The sequence below is a fragment of the Dysidea avara genome, chromosome 1 (genome assembly GCF_963678975.1).
Source record: "Dysidea avara chromosome 1, odDysAvar1.4, whole genome shotgun sequence".
Lineage (NCBI taxonomy): Eukaryota > Metazoa > Porifera > Demospongiae > Dictyoceratida > Dysideidae > Dysidea > Dysidea avara.
The window spans coordinates 13,174,387-13,199,731 of NC_089272.1; the positions used below are offsets into that span (position 1 = coordinate 13,174,387).

Here is a 25,345-nt window from a genome sequence, read left to right on the forward strand (position 1 = left end):
TCTTGTAAGTCATTTATCTTTAATTGTCCATACTCAACAATCAATATTCCTAAGGGAGATATACATACATGAAGAAGTACAGACATTTTGTATCGCTGCTCTTCTTATAGCACATACTGTACTCTCATGATCATTTCAGGAAAACCACTTCTATATAGTGTAGCTGTTGAACCAGCATATATAGATACTCTAGGACTTTCTGTATGTCACCTAGACTGTAAAGCACTTTATAAATAATCTGTTTACCTGAAAGAGCTGACTGATAAAAGCCAAGCTCATTGTTTTTATTGTTGGATCAATTGGGTGCGAATGTATACAATAATCAAGTTCAAGAAGTCACAAGTGCTCACATAAACTGCCACCAGAAACAGCACTGATCTTGTCACATGACAGACCAAATTAATTTTAATATAATCATGATTATTTAAAACTATTAATATTGCCAAATACTATTGTAATATTTTATTTATTTTGATATTCTAGAAAAAGAGCATTCAAAGGGAGGGTATATGTGGTACATTTAAACCTCACTATTGCCCTCCTCATTGCTTTGCTGTCATTTGTTAGTGGAGTTGAGACTGCTATCAACAACACAGTAAGTGTATTGTTTATGAATAGCTTTACTGTATTAATTTTGTATCACATTGTATTGTGCATAGTCTGTTGCCGTGTTTACATGTAGGGTATAGATTTTGTATCAATGGTATTGTATGCACTAACAATTTTCACAGTATAAAATGAATATTTCTACACTTTGGCACTATGGTAAAGTTTCTAAATTAGTGATTTCTGGGATTTAAATGCTGATACAAATGAGGCCATGTACAAGTATCCTGCTATATAAATATTTGTGAAGGTTTCCACTTTTTTTGTGGTGAAGTTTTGAAGTGTCACTTTTTCATGGTGAAGTTTGAAGTTTCACTTTTTTCATGGTGGAGGTTTGAAGTTTTCACTTTTTTCATGGTGAAGTTTTGAAGTTTCACTATACATACTTATATTGATGACAGTAGTTGAATTCATGTAAATTGCAATACATACAGAAAATCACTTTGATTGCAGCTGCTCCACCAAAATTCCTTTACCGGTAATGCTAAGTTAATGATGTGCACTGTATTGTAATCAGAGATTGTGTAATACCACCTGTTCGAGTGACCACTACAAAATATTTCCGGCTGCCGGAACAATAGCAACTTTGAAATTATTATGATTGGTGAACCCACGCATACCACATCTGAGAAGGCACCGCGCTCCCCAATTATCGTCTGAAAAGTGAAGTATCCATTATGCTTCATTGTCAGCTATGTTCAACCTGTTATGCAGCATTTCTACTGTTTGAAAAGCACCTCTGCAAACCACGCATATCAAAATGAAATGGTGTGCTGCGCCCCCCAGTTATATCAATTATTGTCTGAAAAGTGAAGTATCCATTACGCTTTGTTGTCGGCTATTTTCAACCCATTACACAGCAGTACAAATCAAGAACTGTTTGAAAAGCACCCCTGCTATCAAAATAGCCACTATGACAAATACAGATGATTTCCGTTATGATGGGAAGCCATCACGTGCTATCGCCACATTGACACTTTTCGCTGTCAGCAAAGATGAATGGGACACAAAGGAGGACACTGGTAAATCCATGAAGAATGCATTGTACGTACTGCGGTATGCCAAAAGGCAACTACTGTATCGAACAGTGAAAAAATCAAGCCTGTATCCTTAGCCATTATCGAGTTATGCTTGTCTTGAGGCATCAGTCAGTCAGGCAGTCAGTCAGTAGAAAATTCTGTTTAAAAAGTATTTTAAAAATTCTGTAGCAACTTGTTGAAAGCATTTCGGGTCAATCTGAAAGCTTGTTTGGGCTTAGTTTTACCTAACCAATGCTGCTTCATCATCATCAGGGAAAATTGAAGCTGGTTTTTGGGTGATGTTATTTCGTGGACCATGCCTACTCCTTTGTGGTCCCTACTATACACTACTATTGTAGTGTATGATATATTGAATGGTCAAAGAGCTTTTTATTCAACTCCTTCCTTGACTAGGAGGTTGCCTCAGATCTCTTCTTATAGGCCACCATTCGGAAAAGCATTGATAACATCCATCTAGTGGATCTATAGCCTTTTTCAGCTGCAAATGCAAACAGAGCACAAGTGCATGACAAATGTGCAACAGGAGAAATATTTCTTTTTTTTATAATCAACACTGGGCCTTTGCAAAATGTTTGAACACAAAGCCTGCCTTTAAAGGTTTTACTTTACTATAACCATTATTCTTAATTTGAAATACCATTTATGACATTATACCCATACTAAACTGCAAGTCAAGCTTTCATCAAAGAATTGTTCTCAAAATCAGCTACTGCTTTTCTGCTGAGGGAATTATCAATAGTAGTTGGTTCATTGATTATTGTCCGATAAGTTAAATGACTTGATACATTGGTAGTGTTGGTAAATTGATTAGTACCATGATGGACAGGTAGTCTAATATTCTCTGAGAGCATCATAATAGTGGCTCAGGTTGTTGATCAACTTCTTGTTCACTTTCTTCTTTTTCAAATTCTACTGGGATTTCTGCAACTATCTCTTCTGTATTCTCCAGTCCTGACTCACTAGAACCTGTACTGTTTAAAAAATCATTCTCATTGAAGGCCATAGCATACAAATACGCTTTCTTTATCCCAAAGTTTGTGATCACTAGCTGTTTCAGTGCTGCCAGTGGGCCTTAGGTTCCAAATGCTCTAAAGTTGGCTTCTCACTGTACCCTGGAGTTTCTCTAACCTTCAGGGTTGTTGACACCATACAGTTAATATGAACATAGGTATAGCAGGAATGAGACTATTTCGCTTTTTTCCACTTATTTTTTTTCCAACAATTGTTTTTTCTTACATATTTTACCTATATTACTAAGAATTATTGCTGCGCTTCAAGTTCACAACCACATGTGACTGTTAGAGTATTTATTGCATAGCAACTGTTCTATTAGAGTATCTTGATCTTTCTCATGCAAAATATGCTAAATACTATAGCTGTCCCTCAGTGTCCAGGTTTCAAAAATTTACCTGTTTTGCCAGCATTTTGTCATTGCTTTATTTCTTTTTTCTAAATAAAGTTTTTTCTGGCAAAATTGGATCATCTCTAATAGGCAGCAGTTACAACTACGTACTTCATCCCAACAAGCATTGCTCAAACTCGCATGTGTCTAGTTGCTCTTCTACCAATGTGCAGTTGAGATGATTTGACACTCTATTTTGCTGGGGTAAGTAGACTGCCGTAAACTCTGATCAAATTTCACATCTCTTCAGAGAAGACTGAAAATTATTTGACATATATTTGTCACATTTATCTGCTCACAAAAACCTTAATCTTCATTCCAGACACAGTATCCACTAAAGCTTTACTTTTTAAATGCATGACTTTTCCTTAGAAAGTAGGTTCTACAATAACATGAATGATCATCAGTAAATGTGATAACTAAAAACTTCCATCAATGGATTGTGTTCAGTTCATATTAACTTAAAGAGTAGCTTCCTTTTACATCTTTTAGCCTTCGGTGAACAATATGGTATATGGTGGCAGTGTTCCTGAGCATGAAATTCACCATGTAGTTGTATGTCAACACCTTCTGAACTCTCCACTTGCTGACACAATTGTTTTAGGTTGACATGGGCTGATCTCTACTATCACAGATCAATCTTGTTGTCACTATCTTTATAGAGATTATAGGCATTTCAACAGACATAATATTTTATAGCTAGCTTATCAAAGGATGACTCAGTACCATTGATCTTTCTGCTCTTGTTCCTAATGTAGCACTCCTGTTGAATAATACTGTGCTTCCTTTAGAAGTTGCTGCACAAACATTTAATTGAAGAAATTAATAGTGAGCTTGGGAACATGCAACACATCTGTCGTCCAACAAACAATTCCTTCACCATTGTGTAGTCATGTAATGACCTAAACCTTATCAACTCCAACACCACAACCATACGAGTCTCGAACTCCTTATTGCTATTGTATAATCACGATTCAAATAACATGTATCAACTGGTACTGGAGTCAATAATCCAGTCATCACTTTGTGTGTCAACTGTCAGTCCCATTGTAGCAACAAACATCTCATTATGTCCAGAGTCAGTGTCAGCATCCTCTGATTCTTCAGCTCTCATGGCACAATGATGCACTTTGGTGTAGACTTCTGCTTCTGTATTGTTGGACAGTCTCCAGTCAAGTGTCCAGCTTGACCACTGTTGAAGTCAGTGCCATGTCACCACTGCTTGGATCACTTATTTCCCTCTCCCTTGCTCTTCATCCAGTAGTGCTTATTTCACAAACACAAAATATGTAGTCTCAGCTTTATATTGATTGCGAAAAGCTTGTTTCAAATGCTTATGCTTAAGTTGGTGTTTCAATTGAATTGTTTCAGTTTGTATATGTGACTGGGCCTGCGCAAACAGGGCATGTGGGCATAAACTACACTCCTTCACTCTACAGATCATATTTCAGTACTGGAATAAAATATTTGTATTCTGTAACTTGCATCGTAAAGCCAATTAAATTCTTACTATAGTACGTTCGCGTTGAGCTGAATCCTCAAAAACGATTAATAACTTACGATTGCTACATCGCATGGGCCTCCTGTATTGCTCGATATGTAGCACTTCTCAATCTGCTAAAAATATACTAAAAGCGCTTCATTCGAATGTAAGACACTCCAGTTATGGCACTGTGAAGTTTTGCCATACATTTTCAATGGGGAAGCCTCTAAAGCGTGACCCTTTGATGTTCATGTTGACACATGTTTGTGGCGAAGCCAGACGTCATGCATGATTTCACTATTCGTCATGTAAGAGGCTGTAATACACTTTTACAAGAAAAATAAAACAGTTCTGTGTGTGTAAAACAAGAGTTGCATAAGTAGAAGAGCTGGGGCCACTGTTGCAAATATTTAGAAGATAAGTGGCCAGCTTATATTCAGGGAAAATAACTTCTTTAGCCTCAAAAGAGAAAAAACAGCTCAAAATCTGTTATACAGCATTGGTGTTCCTGCAAGTGAGCCAAACAACATGTACTTTACTTCACATTCACCACACAGCTGCCGATCCTCTTCTGTTCCCATTTAGTCAATTTGTCATTTTAATCCTTTTCTCATCACTTTGCCACACATGTACACAGTTTTTCCAGCCAGCATTTTGTTTTTGAAGTTACATTCCCAAAAACTCTAAAAAGTTAGCACAATAAAGCAATGATATTTTTTATTAAAGTGCACACACTTACTCTTCATCTGTATTTTCATGTACTTCACAGAGTTTAATCCCAGCTACCCGATGACTCCTGGGGAACAAAATCAAGTTGTAACACCAATTCTGCAAATATCAAACAATCTTACATCAGATGAAGTAAGACTTGGGCCCGTTGCTGCTAGTGGAAGATTCATTAATACCACCATCGCCATCTTCACTATTACTGCTGATTTGGATGAGGAATTGCTCTAGAAGTTCTTCATTACCCAAGTCTCGTCCAAATACACAGCTGGTCTTCCTTCAATTCTGTTGCACCTCATTCGTCTTTAATATTTATGATACTGATGGACTATGCAGGACTGCTCATAGCATACCCTGCGCATACGTGTAGTGACATTAAAGCACAAACAGTTTCAATGCTAACCTCTTGTCATTAATCGTCTTGCACTTAAATCTCATATCACTCAACACTCTTTAAAGTTATGTTCTACCCCCACAAAAAACACCATCATTCTTAAGTCTGGCCTAAGATGGAGTATGTGACAAAGTTCCAGAGTTCAAAATTTAACTTACCAAAATCTTTGTGAGCGATAGATTTCCTTCTTTCCGTACAATGAATGGATCTTGTCTGATAGCATCTCAGTCAAAACTGTCTTCACCAACATGGACTCACGAACATTTGTACCTGACGATTATAACTGAGAGGGCTTGTGCAAAGTGCTTTTTGTACAGTTTTCTTGGTGTAGATAAACCGCCTTTCTTGCGGCGCTCCATTCTAACTCTTACAATGGATGTCCTTAAAACCCCTGAGTGGCATAATGTATGCCATAACCCAGCAAAGAAGGCATTACATACAATACCGGTGGCCTTCGAGATTCTTTCCTTGATGTTGATAGAAATTTTACATTTCTTCGCTTCTTGCTTAAAGTACTCCCATAGTTTCATAAGTAGATACTTCGTTTGGCTGTTTAACTTCTTTCCAAGAGGGTTTCGCTCCGCACTCGCTGACGGTGCACTGGACGCCATATTCTCAACAATTAAGTGCGCGCCTGTAACATGGGCCTATACGAATAAATGTGTCATAAACATTATGTTTAAAGCCTTTGATCTTGTATGGCTTCTTAATCAACAACCCAGGATTCAGCTCAACGCGAATGTACTATAAGAGCTGTAAATTGCATTGCCATAGCGTAATGGGACAAAAGGTTATGAGTAATGAAAGTTTGAAAAAGTAGGCAAAAATCATGCACCCACATGCCCTATTTTCGCAGGCCCAGTCACATATATACCTGTAAGTTAATTCTGATGAATTTTGATGCTAGCTAAAGCTTCCCACACTGCTTTCAGTCCTTGTGATTGTGTGTCATTGTGTGTATGTTTGTATGTATACATATTCATAAACAAATTTTCTATGGTACATCTGTTCCTGTTTTCATAGCTCAGCTGTACATTTGTTACAATTTTACTACATTACTGTTTCCTGGTTGTGTTCTGTTGGGCATTGTGTGAGGGAATGATGATCTATACAATGTTTGCAACACCATTCTACAAGGGATTCTTTCAGCAGACATTATTTTATCTTATAGTTGGCTGGGGTAAGAATCTTATGTCTTCATACATGTAGAAAAATGATGGTTTATTTCACTATCAACAGGCCTCCCTTTGCCAATAGTGCTGATATCAGCTATTGTATCACATGACAATTATGGAATATACCATGACAAGAAAAGGCTGGCGTAAGTACACAGTGTTTTAACAATGCATTTTAATACTGACATTAGTGGACCCATAGATTACCTATGTATATGCATATAATTCCAATAGTGCAGTTTGGTTTTGCCTTTGTTTGATGGGTATGGTAAACAACCACAGGCTTGACCACAGAACTCTAACTAGCTAGTAACCACACCATATGTTTGTATGCTAGACTACAACCTCATTAAGCCCACATGTAGGGATGCGCCAATTTTTCCGGCAAGATTTTTGGAAAAATACGTTGGTAAAAGGAAAGAGCAATATGCTGGAAAAATAGGTGAAAATTGGGATAATGGGCACCAAGGAATGGCAACTTGGGACATTTTGTATGATAAAGATCGAGATACTCTAATAAAACAGTCATGCATAGTATTAGGACAACATATACTCATAGGAAATGGTGACTAAAGGTCGAGATATTCTAATAGAGCAGTCACTATGTACGAAATATTCTAATAGAGCAGTCACACATGCTTGTAAGCTAGAGATACTGCAATTAATTTTAACTGATGCTCAGCAAAATGGAAAAATTTTGAGCAAAATAGGTAAAAAATAAAAGAATTGCTGGAAAGAAAAATAGGGGGGGGGGGGGGGGGGAAGCAAAATAGGCTCATCTCTACCCACATGACATCAAAGGAAATTACACATAAACTTTAAGTTAATAGTATTAAGTACAGTAGTACTTACATATTAGTGAGGAATACGTTTTCGCAAAATGATTTTGTCCTGAAACCTAATATCACATTATCTACATGTAAATGAAGAAATGGCAGTATCAATCTGGTACAATTGAACTCATCAAAGTACCCAAAATTCTTCCACGGTGTTTCTATAATACTAATGGAATTTCCTTACTTGTTGATTTACTCACTGATCAATTAACTAGCCAATGTCTTCATTATATAATGCATACTGTGTATACTGTATACAGTAGGGACCCGCCGATTATGCTCATTATTTTACCTATTATGCTATGCTGCACTGCTCAAAATTTTGCCTATTATGCTTAAATTATGCTCAATATTTATACCTCAGTTCTCGTGTTTTTCTAGTAAATTTGCACTTTATGAGAAAACAGTAAGTTGCTGAAGCATAGACTCTAAATCCCTGCTAGACAAAATCCATGTCACGGAAAAGATCGATATACTCTAATAGAACAGTCAGCTGTCTATTATTTTCTGACTGTTCTATTAGAGTATATCGATCTTTTTCTGTGATATGTATTTTGATACGTAAGAATTTATGGTAATGCACAAGTGTTCTGCCTATTATGCTAGCATTATGCTCAATGCTTTCAGGCATCTATTATGCTCATTATTATGCCAGCATAATCGGCGGGTCCCTAGTATACAGTAATGATTTTATTAAGTACAACATTAGTTACCCTGTATCTGCAGACCTGGCTGCTAAAATGAAATGTCAAACTTTACTACAGTATGGATTTCAGCAATTCTATGTATTCCACATATATACGTAGGTGTTGGATATCAAACAAAGATGGTGCAATATGGGCGTTCACTGCTCCAATGATTCTCATTGTGTTGGTGAGCTATAATGTATAATAAAATTGTGTGGCAACAACTTGTGCACAGGTCAACTACTTCTTTTTGATTTCATCAGTGTATCAGATTTACAAAGTGAGAAGATATGGACAAAGAAATACTGGTGCAGCACAAGAATCTAAACTTGAACTGGCACGGTATGCAAGAATACCTGTACTGCGAGTCCAAACACCTTTGTTCTTTAGTTGTGCTATGGTAGTACAGAAGTTTATAAATTTTATGACAGATTCTACAATTTTCATTGCAATTCACCAAGATTTTCTCTTTCAAAATTTTACATTTAGTGTATTCTGTCATATAATATTCAAGCATTTTGTCAAAATTTTACTCATCAAACATTTGTGCTATGTAGTGTATAAAAACAAACTCAACTTAATTTGTGACCAGATTTTGTACCTTAATATCACATTTTGCAACTGGAATGTTTATGATTAAAACAAGGCTCACAAACTTGTACTCAGCTTTACAATGATTAAATCAAGAAATTCTGTGAAATATTTTAACAGGTGCACAAGTGCTTTAGTGGTGACGCATACAAGTGTGGGTTTCTATGTATTTCACATGTGACATTGAGACTGATTTTTGAAAATTGGGTCACATTTAATGTTTAACTGACTCTAATTTAATTTTTAATGACTACTTTACAGAAACATGACGTAAAAAGCTGAAGGTATTGAAAGGCAGAATACAAGAACAGCACAATTGTCTGATCCATATACAATGCACTAATTATTGTTTGTCTTTAAGATTACGGTATATTTCAAATATGTGGGTGTGACAAAATACAAGCCTGGTTTTAAGAAAGCATAAATGGATACTTTCAATAACAGTGTTGTAGTAGTAATATCATACAGTAGGAAAGTACTGTATAGTAGGGGCCACAAAAGTTTGGGCATGGTCCATGAGAAAACATCACCCAAAAACCAGCCTCACTTTTCGCTGAGATGATGAAACAGTATTGGTTAGGCCCAAACAAGCCTTCAGATCAACCTTGAAATGCTTTCAACAAGTTGCTATGAATTTAAAAAAAATATTAAATGGAATTTTCTAGTGACGACTGACTAACTGCCTGACTGATTCCTTCAGACAAACGTAACTCAATAATGGCTAAGGCTACAGGCTGCAATATTTCACTGTTCAATGTTGCTTCAGCCAGATACATGCCTTTTGGCATGTTGTAGTACATACAATAAAGCTTTCATGGACTTACCAGTGTCCTCCTTTGTGTCCCATTCATCTTGGCTGACAGCGAAAGGTGTCGATTTGGCAGTAGCGAGTGATGGCTTCCCTTCATAACTGAAATTGTCCATATTTTTCATAGAGGCTACTTTGATTGCAGAGGTGCTTTTCGAACAGTTCTTGATTCATAATGCTGTGTAACACGTTGAACATAGCTGATAACAAAATGTAATGGATACTTCACTTTTCAGACGACAATTAATATAACTGGGACGCGTAGTGCCATTTCTTTCTTTTGATGTGGTATTCATGGGTTCACCAGTCATAATAATTTTATTTTACAAAAACATTAACAAACAAGTACATTAAAACTTTAATAGAGTAGGGACTATAGCACATCAATAAAAGTACTGAAGTAAGCTGGGGTAGTGTACGATATTAAATTACAGTAAAACAATTATATCCCTACTGTGCATTTCCATTATGGTATCTTGAGCACAGTAGGTACATACGTAACACTTCTTATTGTTTTACTGTGATTTACTCTACTCTAGCTTGCTTCAGTACTTTATATCATGCACTGTTTCAGTACTTTTATCAATGTGCTATGGTCTCTACTCTAGTTGAAAATTCAAAACAAAAATTGTGTACTTGTAACTAGTATAAAAAACAAAAAAATCATTTTTACTTGTTGTTGGACTATTTTTATGGCCTCCTTAAAGTGTATTGAGTTCATGATTTCCCATGATTATACTGTAAATTTTATGCATTTGTCATAGTGTGATCCGCTGGGCTAGTTTGCATTTTTCTTGAACTATATCCAACCATGCATTTTACTGCAACATAAACAAACACAATACTGTAACTCACATTTGCTTTGTGGCACAAAAAAGCAAACATGTTCATACTCTGCATGAAGAAGCAAATTCAGTGGCGTGTTAGATATTTCAATTTGAATATTCTTTCACTAATAGCTGAAGGGATTAAAATTATTTCTGCATGCCCATTGTCTCAAAAATAGAAATGTGACTGGATTTTGGAAAAACAATCCAAATAGCACATTAGAAGCTTCAAGATAAATGGTTTTAAAGAATTCAAGTCAGCATAACTTGCCAAGGATAACAAGCATGTGTATGAAATTTACACAAAAATGATGCATCAATCTATTACCTTTCAGATCATTTCCAGTACTTGTAGCTGCTTGTAGAGTTTCCCACCAAATAAAATAGAAAATCTGAGCAGATGGACAAGTGAAGTAGTATCACGAGTGCTCATAAATGGGGGGGGGGGGTGGTGGGGTGGGCAAGAGATAGACTTCAAAATAGAGGCATACCATGATTGGGTCCAGATACGAGATTACAAGGCTGTGCTGGTTCCTTAGTGGCTGATATGCAGCAAAATCAGTAGAAAAATGTCTGGCCAACATTATCAGGCTGTCCACCAGCAAATCACTGATTCTTGCCAAACCAGGCCCTGCACAAGACCAGAAACTGCCATTCGAGCTCTTCACGCTACCCAAAAAGATGTCGTGTTAAAACCAGCCTCGAGTAGATTGAGTAGTACTGAGGGTCAAAACTAGTAGTACAATAGTGTAGCTATCCACTGGTGGTGTTAGTTTTGATTTTGCCTGATGTGCAATTTGGATCGATTTTGTAAAATCTGGTCACAAATATGCAAACTATAATAACTGAGTTTTTGGTCAGTGGGTCACTTATTTAGACTAATGGTGGGATTTAAGTTTGTCAGGATGGCACAAGTTTATCTATTGTATCTCATTCACTTCCATCTGCATACCGCTATGAATTATACCTGCTACTGAACATTAGTTGGGGCACATCTGCCTAGTTGCAACTTGCAATAGCATTATTTGAGGGGTCACCAATGGCTTAGGACCCTTGTGCACTATCTGAGAAATCCTATTAGAAATTCATTAAATATTTAAAATCTGGAATTATCTACAAAATCGGATATTTTCATTTCCATCTGCTCTCAACAAGTGCAAGTGCATAATATTAATATACCAGTATTATTATGCTTACTGAATTGGAGTAATTGACTGCCCTTGTGCTCCTGTCAAGGCGCTTGTAGTCTTCAGTCGTCTACTGTTGCATTCATGCACAAGTACAAGTGAAAAAAATCTTGGTGAATAAAAATCAGTGTTGTATTTCAAAATATTTCAAAATATAAATATTGGGACTCTTGTACACAATTTTGGGGCTGTTGGCAACCCCAATGCACATTTACAGCTGTATGTGTACACAATTCTTTATAATTGTAGCACTGTACTGATGAGCATTCTAGTCTTGATGCCCTTACTTGGTGGTACTTGGATATTAGGACTACTCTTTTTGATCGACAGTGATTCAGAACCGCTAGCATGGATATTCACTATACTGAACTCTTTACAGGTAAGTGATGTACTGTACATATTTGATTTTTACATTCAACACACAACATGAATACTTTCATAATTGTGTTTGGTTTGTGAAATTCCTCATTGTGTATGAAATAAATTTATTATTAATTTTACTGAACACCTGGTTGATGGAATGGTGTATTCATTCATATGATATAGAAATTGATGAAGCTGTAGCCCTAATCAATCTCTCAATGCTTATGGTCTAAATCTTGCATGTCACCATAGACATACTTTTCATAGGATATAATCTTATCTCACTATTTGTAAGTTGATAATACTATTGTTAGTAACCAGGTGGCCAATCAATACTATATATCCCAGAAGTCAATCAACTATATGTATAAAATTTAACATTCACCATGCTTTTACCCAATTTTGAAATGCTACCCAGGCATGCAAATAATTTAATTAAACATATTTCATTATCCACTGATCATTTGGTAATTTGTTTAATTACACTGCTACAGTAGGTCCAACTAACTACTTTAAACTAACATTACACACGACAGTTTGTCTATTGTGTTTTCTTTAGACAAAACCTCAAGGCTGCTCTTTATTGTAGTACACATACGAAGGGAACAAGCCCCCTTTCAACTCAAATGATATGCTACTCCTGGTAGCTCATGAGGCCTGCTACGTATGTGCATTGTTATCAGTCTCTAAATATCAAAGTTAAAAGCCAAATTGGTATCCTCTTTTTCTATCTTGGATCCAAATAAGTTGAATTTTGTCCTTGTTGTATATACGTATGTAGCCTTCATTCATAGAGTGGAGGTTTAGTTTCTATCTTGAAGCATGTGGGTGTATGGACAGACGTGCACACATGAGGTGGTGGCTACCTGATAATCCACATACATAATTAAAACATTGGATCATGCTCTTCACAAGGTAGGAGGATGTTCTTAAAGTACCCTTGTAAGATACACAGCTTTATTAGTGATCTTTCATTAGTATACATTCGCTCATTGTACTTTGCTGAATCATATTTCTGATTCATAATGACACTCAAAAAATTAATCTGTAGACTACAACTGTAGAACTACTTTTTACCTGCCATTTGTCAAACTTTTGATTGCCTAGTATGTTTTATTTGCTATGATAGGACCTATCATGAACGTTGATTACAATAGGCGTCCGCTAATAATTATTGACAAAGACATACAATCATAAGACAGTCATGGATTCATGGCTTAAAACAGGTCTTCTACTTGGGTATAAATGATTTTTATCAAAAAATCACTCCAGCGGTCCTTTCAGAACACATTATTCTTTATTCATAGGAAGCCACAAACCTGTTAGTGGTTGTTTATTCTCTTCTTAAGATTAATGTGGGCTATAGGGTAGTGTTTTAACTGTACACTGTGAATGAAGCATAACTCTTATTAATTCATTGATGTGTACATTATCTACTGTATGTAGTACAGTGCTCGAAATAACATTCAGCAATTGGCAAGTTTCTGGCGTGAAATATCTGAGTTATAATTTAAATGTCTGGATTAAAAAAGCTGAACAATAAAATAATGTGGTTTGCACTGCACACATTTGTATGTGTTTTATAAATACTTACTTTGTTTGCACCATTCAGGGTTTCTCATCATTCAGAGATACTCTTATATAGTCCCAGACAGCTTTTTTTTCTTTTTATAGGGGCAGGGAAAAAATAAAAAAATAAGCAGTCTGGCTACATGAAACTAACTCCCATAGTGGGTTGTCACAATGTGTTATCTTGAGCAATTAAAAAATTGAGGTGCAAAGTGTGCAAACAGGTTTGACTGGTTTATAATTTTCTATGCACAATGGCATGATATAGCAGCAAGTAATTCAGGCCTAGGCTCTTCTTTGTTAGCAGTGCCTACTTTCAGTTTTGAACGAAACAGCTCAGAAGTGGGTATATGAGACACTGAGAAGTCACTCAGCACTATGACATGGTTAGACTTCAAAATGAATAGTGATAGTGTTTTCTACTCAGATAATGTTATAAATTCAAAGATAGATAAGAATCTATGAAAACTTTTGTTTAAGGCTCCTCTAATGCTAAATCATCAAGTTTCAGAGAGCATGTAGATAATGGAATGGATGAGCATGCCATGCAGTTACAGAGGAAATCTCAGGGTACACTGACGATTAACCATGTTCCAATTGTTCAGTATTTTGCAGCCTCTATGATAAACAAAATAGCACTTGAAAGGACTCTTAAAAAGTTTGACATTGCATATTGTTTTTGTTGCAAAGGAAGGTATGCTTAGCATTCTCTAAAATGAAGGCATTTTGTGACCTGGAAGAATGATATGACATAGAGTGGATGTTGGACCTGCTTACAGAAATGATAATGCATGTATTAAATTTATAGAATACATTGCTCTTTAAGAAAAAGACTGTCTGGTTCAAGCACTCTCCAGAAGCCAATTTTAAAAGTTTTAATCAAACACTGATGTTGCTAATGTAGAAAAGCTCTTTGTAGTGTGATCTAGCTATTTGGATTCCAGCTCTACTGCAAATGATGGTAAAGTACAAATTGTCAATATTTGTTTTTGTGTGCAACAGAAATTTTGATTACACGTGTAAATTTGAAATACAGTCATGCTATTTATAATAATAAGCAAAACAAAGATTTTTGAATGCACTTGTTTGGTTTCTGATCAGGGCTTATACACTTCAACTAGTTTAAAAGTTTTCAAGCTAATCATTTTGAAGCTTAGCTTACATTGGCCACTTAATAACACTTGTTGAAGATCCTAAAGTCAAGAGTACTGACAAAGCAGAGTGACATGGGTATCTGAGGAAATGGAAAGTTTCAAAATTCTAGTTGGGTGTGTCTGTTTCAGTGACTTTCTTAAACAACTACAACTTTTCAAACACACCTTAAGTAGTTAAAGTCTAAGTAGCTGGGGTCTTTGAGCAGGCTGTAGGACCAGGTGTCCTACAGACCTTCAGCACTTGTGCTGTAAAGCATTAATAAAAATAAAAAAAACATCAAGCATTTTGTGCAAAGTACTTCAGGAAGATGAATTGTGCATTGTTTGAGCCATTGAATGAATCAAGAAAAATGTTGACAAATGGAAAGGGACAGAATTTGAGCATTTACCTACTGTAAAGTAGGTTCTTTCTAGAGTAAGCGAAGATAGAAAATACCAAGTTGTTGAAGTTTTAGGTTATGAAGCTGGCATAGACTTGGTAAGTATAACTGGATTGCTTGGGTAAATGAACTGAAACTTATTGAAAGAATTGTCTTGAGACTGAGAATGCAGATTTACTGTTACTGTACTCTGTTGCAAACCAATGTATGGGAGCACCAGAATGATACAAGTTTTTCATAGATAATTTATGCAAACACTTCAGAACACCCCTTGACAATGTGCAGGTTGATTTGTCATTAGTACAGGGTGAATGGGATGATATGGTTGAGTACACCATGACTCATTTGAACTTGGTCCAGGAAGACTACAAAGTGATATGGTGGAAATTGTTTAATTGTGCTGATACTAAGAAGTGGAGCAATGTGTTAGCATTAACTGAATTACTCTTTTGCCTTTCTATGGCGAATCAGCAATTGGACAAGTACTCTTATATTCATCAAAAGTGATTGTCGTAATTGTTTAAAAGAAGAAATATTCATTGCATCAATGTAGAAACACCCATGCACTCTGGCTAAGTGGAATGTAGAGACAGCTGTGAAGCTATAGTCTAATGTAGGGCTGTGCGATAATAACGAGAATATGATTATCGTGATACCTATGTCATTATTGTGATAAAGATAATGAGCTTTCTATCATCAATATCTCTAAATAATAGTAAATCTCTGTAGAGTATTGTATATTAAAAGCAGGCAGATTGTGAGTAAGGTCACAATTAGCTGTGGTAATGCTGAAAAGGTGATTTTTCTAGAGATGCTATCCTTAAACAATTATTGAAACCTTTACGTATTGTGTGTTTCTACTGATGTTATGTACTTTGCTGACACATTATTATTATTATTAGTATTGTTCAAGGCATAATAATTACATTGTCGTGGACAGGAATATCATTGTTCGAATCAACATAATCTTAGTGATAGCATGGAGTTCCTACATGGAAACAAAAGACATCAACTATAAAATTTCCGTACAGTTAAGTACATACTATCGAAGTGCTCTTGCATTATTATACAAGCTGTACACAAACTATGAGGAGCTATAGGCAGGTGATAGAATTACAGTGTAAATTTTGCCAAAAATTCCATCTCAGAACATCCATTTTCAAAAATTCCCTATGAGGCATGACCCAGACCCCTACGTTATACATACTGATTGTGCTTCATACATTGCTACTTGACTACATCTGCCATGCAATTTTACTAAATTCTTGGCAATTCTACGAATGCTAGGAAATTTTCCTGACAGCTGAAAATTATTTCAAGCACTCAATAACAGGTAAAAACAAGGGTAGAGGTTTTCACAGCAGCGAGTGATCATTGTTACTAGTTTATTACTCAATAGAGGGTATTCATTTACATCATTTTAAGTTAGTAACGGTTACTAGATGCCATGTTTTTGGGCAAAAATCAATGGTACTCATGCAAGAAAATAAAACTTTTTGCAATTGTGGAAAATTGAAGAAAGACTGGAGAAAATTGCTATACTGAGTGAGTTACTTACATTAATAGCAAATTCAAGAGTAGGAATAAGGGGAAACTTTACGGTACAAGCCAATGGGTAGCTGGAGTTTAATGTCCCTGATTCTTCTAGTTGCAAAATAACATAACAAATGCACCACAGCTTTCTTATTTTCACCAGCATTCTTCAGTTTGTAACTCACTCTTGCCTCGTGCATTCATGAAGATAACCTGTAATTATATGGAAATAATTATTTAGTGTGATGCCAAACGGATACCCTCTGTAGTCATATGCTGCAAATATTCCAGTAGCCAAATTTTAGCTTTTATGTATAATACAAAAATATTTTTTTTCATTATACATATATAAACTGTGCAAGTGTGCATGTAGTATCCTTATTTGTGATAGGGTCTGGGAAAACTGGTCTTATCACCCACCCATGACAGCAGGTTTGATTTTCTGACATGAACACAAAACTATATGAAAATTTCTGTCAAAATTAGCCGGGCTAGAGTCGCCTGCTTTTCTTTTCCCAAGCAAAGTGGGAAGTTGTACAAATATTCTGGGGCCTTGATGGAGCTCTGGCCAACCTGGGGGTGGCTGTTTGTGGTTTTACAGCTCTGTGGTGTTGAAGATAGATATTGTACTGTAAATTTCCTTTTATCTTAGCCATTTTTAAGTCCCAAATGGCCTTAGGCCTACATTATTTCATTCCTCTTTAATTTAAAAAAAACCGTCTCACCCCACTTTCCACCCCTCACCCACTACCCCTGTTGGAGCTCACCTCAAACAGTCAGACTCAAGTAATTGGCTACTTATATGGTAGGTGCTTTAGAAATAAGGAATTGGTGTAAAAATGAGCAACATTTTTGTGCAAATAGTTTCAACCATTAGCAGACAACACTCTAACTACTTAAATTTTTCACCTCTTGTATAAATAGGTTATAAGACCGGTTTTCTCAGGAACAGTCACATTTCTTCATAAGGTGTGCAAGTTGGCATACATACATTATTCAGGCTGCTAATTTCCACTCTATTACTAGTTTTAATTTTTTTCAGAAATTGTATGATTCATATTTATTTATTTGTCACCATAGGGATTCACAATATTCTTTTTTCATGTCTTGAGAAATAAAGAGGTGAGTGATGTGTATTTTTATGTGACTACTTGTATCAAACAGTATGGTAGTACCATTAACCAGGGTTTTCCTTAAAATGAAAGGCACTTGCCAAATGCAGCCATTAAAACCACTATAGAAATACGTATCATAGGGGACAAAAAATTACCTTTAAGGAATAGTCTAGATGCATTTAACATCAAATACAGCATTATAACATACAGAACTCTAAAATATAGATTTATTTTGTAAAACAAAAATCACTGAAGTTAAATTGTTGCCTACCTGTTTTCCTGCTTGATCACAGTCACAAAGCTACAGTAGAGGCCAAACAAAACAGCACACGACCACCATTTTATGCAATAAATAACTTGTGTGTGGAATGTGCCTTTTTCTGGTTGCGATGAATGTCTGCTTTCTGCACATTGTCTTCTTCATGCAAGAAAACCATTAATTTACCAATTAACACTTTCCTTAGCGGAAGAAATTTAGATGCCACAAAACTATTTGGAGTGCTTTTGTTACTGTAAGAGGCAGTACTGTACATACATGTAGCTGCACTTACTGAAACAATTGCATGGCGTGTCCCCACCCTAGAGCATGCCATCATGCCCTTAAATCTCAGAAAATGGTTACCACCACCTTAATGATCTGCTTGTAATTAGCTGCAGTTTTGCTATGGAGAACAATACATGGTAACCTTGCCTCTTAATCTATTGTGTAGCTCACTCGAGATAAGCAGATATATCAAGATACTCTAATAAAGCAGTCAAACCCACTGTATGTTAAACTAGTGTAGTGTAATTATTAATTTAAAAATGAAGTAGGTTCCAGTGATTAAAGGTTACTGAAACAAAATTAATGGTGGTAGCTATTGCTATACATGCATACTTGGGCATTGAACAGATGGTGGTAACATGTCAATTTAGGGATTTCCCACAAAGCTATGTTGTAATACAGCAGCTACCAACATTCATATAATATCTTATCTCAGTACTAAATTTTTATAGCTTGAACCATTACTCATCTTAAATTAACAATTTTCTTATTGCATCAGTACAATATGGCTTATGACAGGGACGATCCAGGATTTGGCAAGGGGAATTGAATGGTGCTGCAGATGCCAGTTATTATACTCAGCAACTGTGAAGGATTCTTAATGGTGTTACAAGTGGTGACTGTTCTATTAGAGCACTTGACTGACTGCTCTATTAGAGTATCTTGGTTTTGTATATATATATATTTGGGGGGGGGGGGGGGAATGGCATGTACCCTCCATGCCCCCCTCTGATTTACCACTGTATAAGTGTGATTTTGCTAAAGGTACCATAAATAGCTGTCCTTATTAAAATGTGCATTGTGTTTCAGGTTATCAAATATTGCCGGTATACGTGGACACGAGTGAAAACAAAGAGGACAAACACAATGATGTCAAAGGTACATGTGTACTGTGTAGTACACTGTGTATGTATTAAGCCTTAAAAGTTATAGTCTTAATACACTGAGTATACCCTGTTACTTTCCAAACTGCCACATTTCATACTGTATACCAATAGGTTTGGTGATTCATTGAGAGGTACATGTACATACAATACATAGTACTTGAACACTGCATGTGTAATGTAATGTAAGAATTTGTGGTCATAGTGTTTGCTGTGTAGTACTGTAGTTAAGACACAGTGCTACCAGTATTGCATGTTACCATAATTATAGGATACTTTGAAACTAAACATTTTTATGAAGGCAACATCAACTGCAAGGACAACTTTTGTTAAATCAAGTAAGGAGCAATTGATATTATGAACACACACATAATAATAAAAAACATTAGTGCAAAATTAATCTTGACAAAATTAAAATAATTTTGGAAAATGAAAATAAAAGAAACAAAAATACATTTGTCTGTCATGCTGCTAACTACCCAGTCTTTGTGTTTATCGACACAATTCATGCTCAAAATGGAATGCTTATCATCTGGCGACTTAAAGTTTCTTTTCAAGTGCTTCTTTTCATCCCTTTTAGTGTGTTGAAAGCTGTAGGGCAAAGAAAATCCATGTGTACATTATTAAAACAAGCACACAGAAAATGTTGGAATTTTCAACTAGAGTAGAGACCGTAGCACATTGATAAAAAGTACTGAAACAAGCTGGAGTAGTGCATGATATTAAATCACAGTAAAACAATAAGAAGTGTTATATCCCTACTGTGCATTTCCATTATGGTATCTTGAGCACAGTAGGAATATAATACTTCTTATTGTTTTACTGTGATTTAATATCATGCACTACTCCAACTTGCTTCAGTACTTTTTATCAATATGCTATGGTCCTTGCTCTAATTGAAAATTCCAAATTTTCTGTGTACTTGTTTGTTAACTTTTTTGGTAAATATTATTATCCACGCAAACCGCTTCTGAAATGGTACCGCGTGCCACAGCTATATCGATATTATCATCTGAAAAGTGAAGTATGCATTACACTTCATTGTCAGCTATGTTCAATCTGTTACACAGCATTTCAGATCTAGAACTGTTCAAAAAGCACCTCTGCAATCCATGCATATCAAAAGAAATGGTGCCACACACCCTAGTTATATCAGTTATTGTCTGAAAAGTGAAGTATCTATTAAACTTTGTTGTCGGCTGTGTTCAACCCGTTACACAGCAGTACGAATCGAGAACAGTTCAAAAAGCACCTCTGCAATCAAAACAGCCACTATGAAAAATACGGACGGTTTCCATTACGATGGGAAGCCATCACGTGCTATTGCCAAATCAACACTTTTTACTGTCAGCAAAGATGAATGGACACAAAGTAGGAAACTGGTAACTTAAGTCTATGAAGAATGCATTGTACGTACTGTGGTATGCCAAAAGGCACCTCTCAGGCCGAAGCGACGTCGAACAGTGAAAAAATCAAACCCATAGCCTTAGTTGTTATCAAGTTATGCTTGTCTGAAGGCATCAGTCAGTCAGGCAGCCAGTCAGTGAAAATTCCGTTAAATAAATTATTTTTAAACTTCCATAGCAACTTGTTGAAAGCATTTTGGGTCAATCTGAAAGCTTTTTTACCTAACCAATACTGCCTCGTTGTCGTCAAGGAAAATTGAGGCTGGTTTTTGAGTGATGTTATTTTGTGGGCCACGCCTACTCCTTTATGGTCCTTACTATGCACTACTATCGTACTGTATGGTTTATTATCAATAGCATTATTGCAGAAATGGCTGTCCCTTTTGATTTCACAGCATTTTCACTCAGGATTTTAAGACCACACCTTTTATACAGATGGGCTGCTTTTGCACAGATTTCACATCTTTTTATATTTTAAATACTTTTTATATTTTAAATATCTCAAAGCTGACCATATACTGGCTTTGAAGCTTATTTTTATGCATATCTACAGATACATGATGATCATATAAGACAAAGTACAGTAGTGCTCTACCAATACAAAAATGTACCTACCAATCAGATACCAAAGCCAAAAGATCTATGCAATAAATACTAATAATTGCTTTATAATTTTGTGCTTACTTGTTCATGGCTATAGCCATATAAAATTGGATTATACAGTGTTTAATTGCATTAGTAAAGTGAAAAGTCAATTCCTTCCAAGTTAGGTATACATGATTGTATTGTCAAACAGTACAGTAGTACCATTTAAGTAGGGATCCCCTCAACAATTTTGTGTGCCACCAAAATTTCCACCTTTAAAAATCATCCTAGAGAGATTTTCGCCACGAAAATTGTCTTTATAGAATAGTACTAGTCCATATAGTAATATTATATAATACAGCATTATTTATAACAAAACACTTAGAGGAGGCCGGATATAGAATTTTAAAAAATCGCCAAAACTCGAATTTTAGTCTGCCTCACTGCCTGCCCGCCCATCCGCTTGCCCACCTACCCGTTACCCCCTCCCCCACCTGCCTGCCTGCACAGTCGCAAGGCTAGAGGCCAAACAAAGCAGAGCACAGCCACTATTTTACGCCACAATAACAAACTCACCAGCGGGATGTGCCTTTTGGGGTTCCGACAAGTGTAAGCCCTTTGTGCCTTGTCTTTTCTTTTATCTTCAATCACGCTGCTTGTCTTCTTCTTCATCCAATGGATCCATATCAAGGTGTTAGTTTTCCATATCAACACTTTCTTTCAGCAGCATATTTAGATGCCACAGAATTATTTTAGAGCTGCATTTCAGAAGTGCTTCAGTCCTGGCGCTGCTATAATTTAATAATAGAAGAGATAGTAGCTAGATATCTGCCTGTAACTCCATGATTGGGATCCATCCACTATAGGTTTGCGGCCCTGCCCATCAAAAAAAGATTGAACTAATAGCAATAGAGTACAGAGACTACACACCTCTTAACAGTCTAGCTATTTACTTATCAGTAAGCAAGATGACCTCATCCCATCCCTTAGCTAGCTGCACATCCCTTGGCTGACTCGAGATATACTCTAATTCAACAGTCACAGTCATGTAAGATATTCTAATAGAACAGTCACAAGTTACATTGTGGCTAGTTGTGCTACAATAAAAACTAAACAAATCACTTTTTTTTAAATTAATGAAGTAAGAATCTATGCAATAAAAAGTAGTGGACAAGGGATGAATGTGATGTATGCTATTACTGTACAGCTTGATGGGAAAATACCTACTTTGGCACATTAGCTATAGCACAATTATTTTGTCCAGTGCTAAAGTAGTGAATCTCCCATTGAGCTATGCTGTAATAGCGTGCATCCCTTGTTTCACTACTTTTTATTGCATAGATTCCTACTTCATTTTTAACTTAACAATTTTTTTAAATACTAGTTAGGATATATTGCAGTGACTGTTATATTAGAGTACCTCGATTTTCATGTAAGCATGATAAGTTGTAGTTGCTTAACTTTTAACAAAGTAAATCCTGTACCTATATGCTAGAATATGTTTCCAGCTTGTCACAAGTTTTACTAACGTAGCACTTATTATGATGATTATGATGATGACGATTGGCACAAGTCATAATAGTGTACTACCAATATCAATAGATGCCAAAATGGCTACCATATTGCTTTCATTCTGATATAATGGAATACAATAGTACTGTATTGCAGAGTTTATTTGTAATACTCTAATAAAGTGCACATTTTTTGAGGACTTCTAATAGAACACACATAAAACAATCTAAATTTTTCATTGGTATATCTATGAAATTATAAACATTTACTATTGAGTATATTATAGCTAGAAATTTCATTTATAAAGTAGAACTAAATTAAATGAGGTGAACAGCCATGGTAACAGTGGCTCAGTGGTTAAGGATTTGGGTAATCAGAATAGAGGTCCCTGGTTCGAACACTGGTAAGTTTTTTTGGACATTTTCATGACCTTTTTTACCCTGCAGTGACTGTTTTATTAGAGTATCTCTACCTTGCGATTTACAGCTGTTTAGTTTTACCTTGTAACTGTATAGCTGTCAATACAATTTTTTTAAACCATTGAACCACAAAAGGTTAGAGCTATGATGATAACCTGTATGCATACATTTTAAGTTATTCCCAGAAGCGGTTTATCCTGTAGGCATGACCTTTTGTAATACACAAAAATAATTGTCAATAGCTCTATGACTATTTATTAGATATTGGCACATGATTTTGCCATAATTTGTTCTTAAAGTGCACCAAAATTCAAGAAAATGAGTGACACATTTGCATTTATAATGTTTTTGTAAAAGGTACAAAAAGAATAATCTAAGCCCCTTCCCAAGCCAAACTTTGTGGGCTCATATTTCACAATTGTGTTAGGAAATCTTGCTCAAATTTGGTATGTGGGGTGCTGAAGATGTGCAGTACAAAAATGATTCAAATTTAAGAAGAGAGCATGGAGGATATTCTGGTAGCAGATACAAATATAATGTTCAGCAGTAGACCCACCGTAATGTCCTATCATGTGCGGGCTTGATCGGTCATGGTAGGACAAGGTAGGACATTTCAATCAATTAGAGTCAAAATGTACTTGTTATTCAATGTCATTAACACTTGTATCAATTGCACACAGCATTGATGGTTGTTGTTGGGGGCATTGGAAACAGTGGAAATTTAAAACTGAAACTAGAAATGGAAAACTGAAGCTGAAATCATTCAAAACTTGTGAAATAGCTAATAGTACTCACCTATTTACAAGACCACCTCTATGATAAGACCACCTTTATGATAAGACCACCTCATTATCGTGACCACACTATACTTCATGACCACTTTAAGTATCAGGTAAGGCTAACTTCATATTCTCATTATTTTGTTACCATTTCAAAGCGATTTCAAAAAAGCTGTGGTGTATTTCATGAATGTACAAGGTCATTATTTATCGAGATCACATTTATGTCTCATTATACTTCTGTGTTACCTGATTAATCAAGATACCTATGAGACTAACAAAATTATGATTTAGTATTAATGAGACATTGACTCAAAAATAGCTACACCATAATTATAGCTAGACCTAGCTTTTTGAGGCCAAAGTTTGTATAGTGAAGTGGCTTTATTAACAAAGTTAGCTAGCTATATACGTATAGCTACCATTAATTTATTTGATGGTCTTGTATTGGAAGCAGTAGATATCTTGTGCATTCCTCTGCCATCATGAAGTATAAATAATGTGGTCACTACAATGAGGTGGTCTTATCATAGAGGTGGTCTTTGTAAAGAGGTGAATACTATTAGCTATTTCACAAGTTTTGAACGATTACAGCTTTTCAGTTTTTCAATGTACCTTGTTACTGTGAGCTAACAACTGTTGCTAATTAAAAGGGAATAGGCCTAGTACATTCGTGGCCACCCCCATTGGGTTGTAAGAATATAGTGTTCTCCTAGCAACCAAGTGGTAGTTATGATTATCAGTACAAGCCATAAACCAAACAGATAAACTGTATTCATTAGGCTCCAATCCTTTTCTTTTGATATATAGCTAGGACATTATGTCTGTGCAATCTGATTTATGGTCAGACATGCAGACTATTTGGGTGGCAAATGTAAATGTCCGGTGACCGACCAGTGGTGGATACAGGAGGGTTGCAATGGTTTCAGCTGAAAATAGCCTGCACCCCAAATTTATTGACGAGTTGTCGTGTGGGTGATAAAGTCGCCACGAGTTATATATAGTGTGTTATAGAAGGACTCTCTACTGGCAAAAAAACTTCATACTGTAGCCTTTTAAATCACAATTATAGCGTTCTACAGCAGGTTGTGACCTTTATTTATTATTATTATTTTCTTTTTTTTTGGTCTCTGACTTACAGCTAGGCTGAAGTTGAGTGGAATCTGAAACCTCCTCTGAAAACTTCTAGATCCGCCACTGCTGACTGTTATATTTGTCTCTGTCTGGTAGAGCACCTGATTTGCATGCAGCTTGCGGTTAGGTGGCAGTGTGTTTGAGTCCTGATATTGGCTAGCCTTTTTTCAATTACCACTTTTTCGTCCACACCTTTAAAGCATCTGT

The 25,345-nt window shown here is 35.9% G+C and overlaps 1 protein-coding gene across 1 annotated transcript in view; it reads left to right on the forward strand.

The window, feature by feature from the left end:
- Positions 1–25,345, forward strand: part of LOC136241648 (uncharacterized) — a 226,954-nt gene that overhangs the window by 190,674 nt on the left and 10,935 nt on the right. The window contains exons 47-55 of the mRNA XM_066032896.1: positions 484–595; positions 6,675–6,831; positions 6,891–6,972; positions 8,469–8,535; positions 8,584–8,690; positions 12,011–12,140; positions 17,841–17,882; positions 19,230–19,298; positions 19,575–19,641. Coding sequence (XP_065888968.1) covers positions 484–595; positions 6,675–6,831; positions 6,891–6,972; positions 8,469–8,535; positions 8,584–8,690; positions 12,011–12,140; positions 17,841–17,882; positions 19,230–19,298; positions 19,575–19,641 — 833 coding nt within the window. The remainder of the gene's footprint in view (positions 1–483; positions 596–6,674; positions 6,832–6,890; positions 6,973–8,468; positions 8,536–8,583; positions 8,691–12,010; positions 12,141–17,840; positions 17,883–19,229; positions 19,299–19,574; positions 19,642–25,345) is intronic.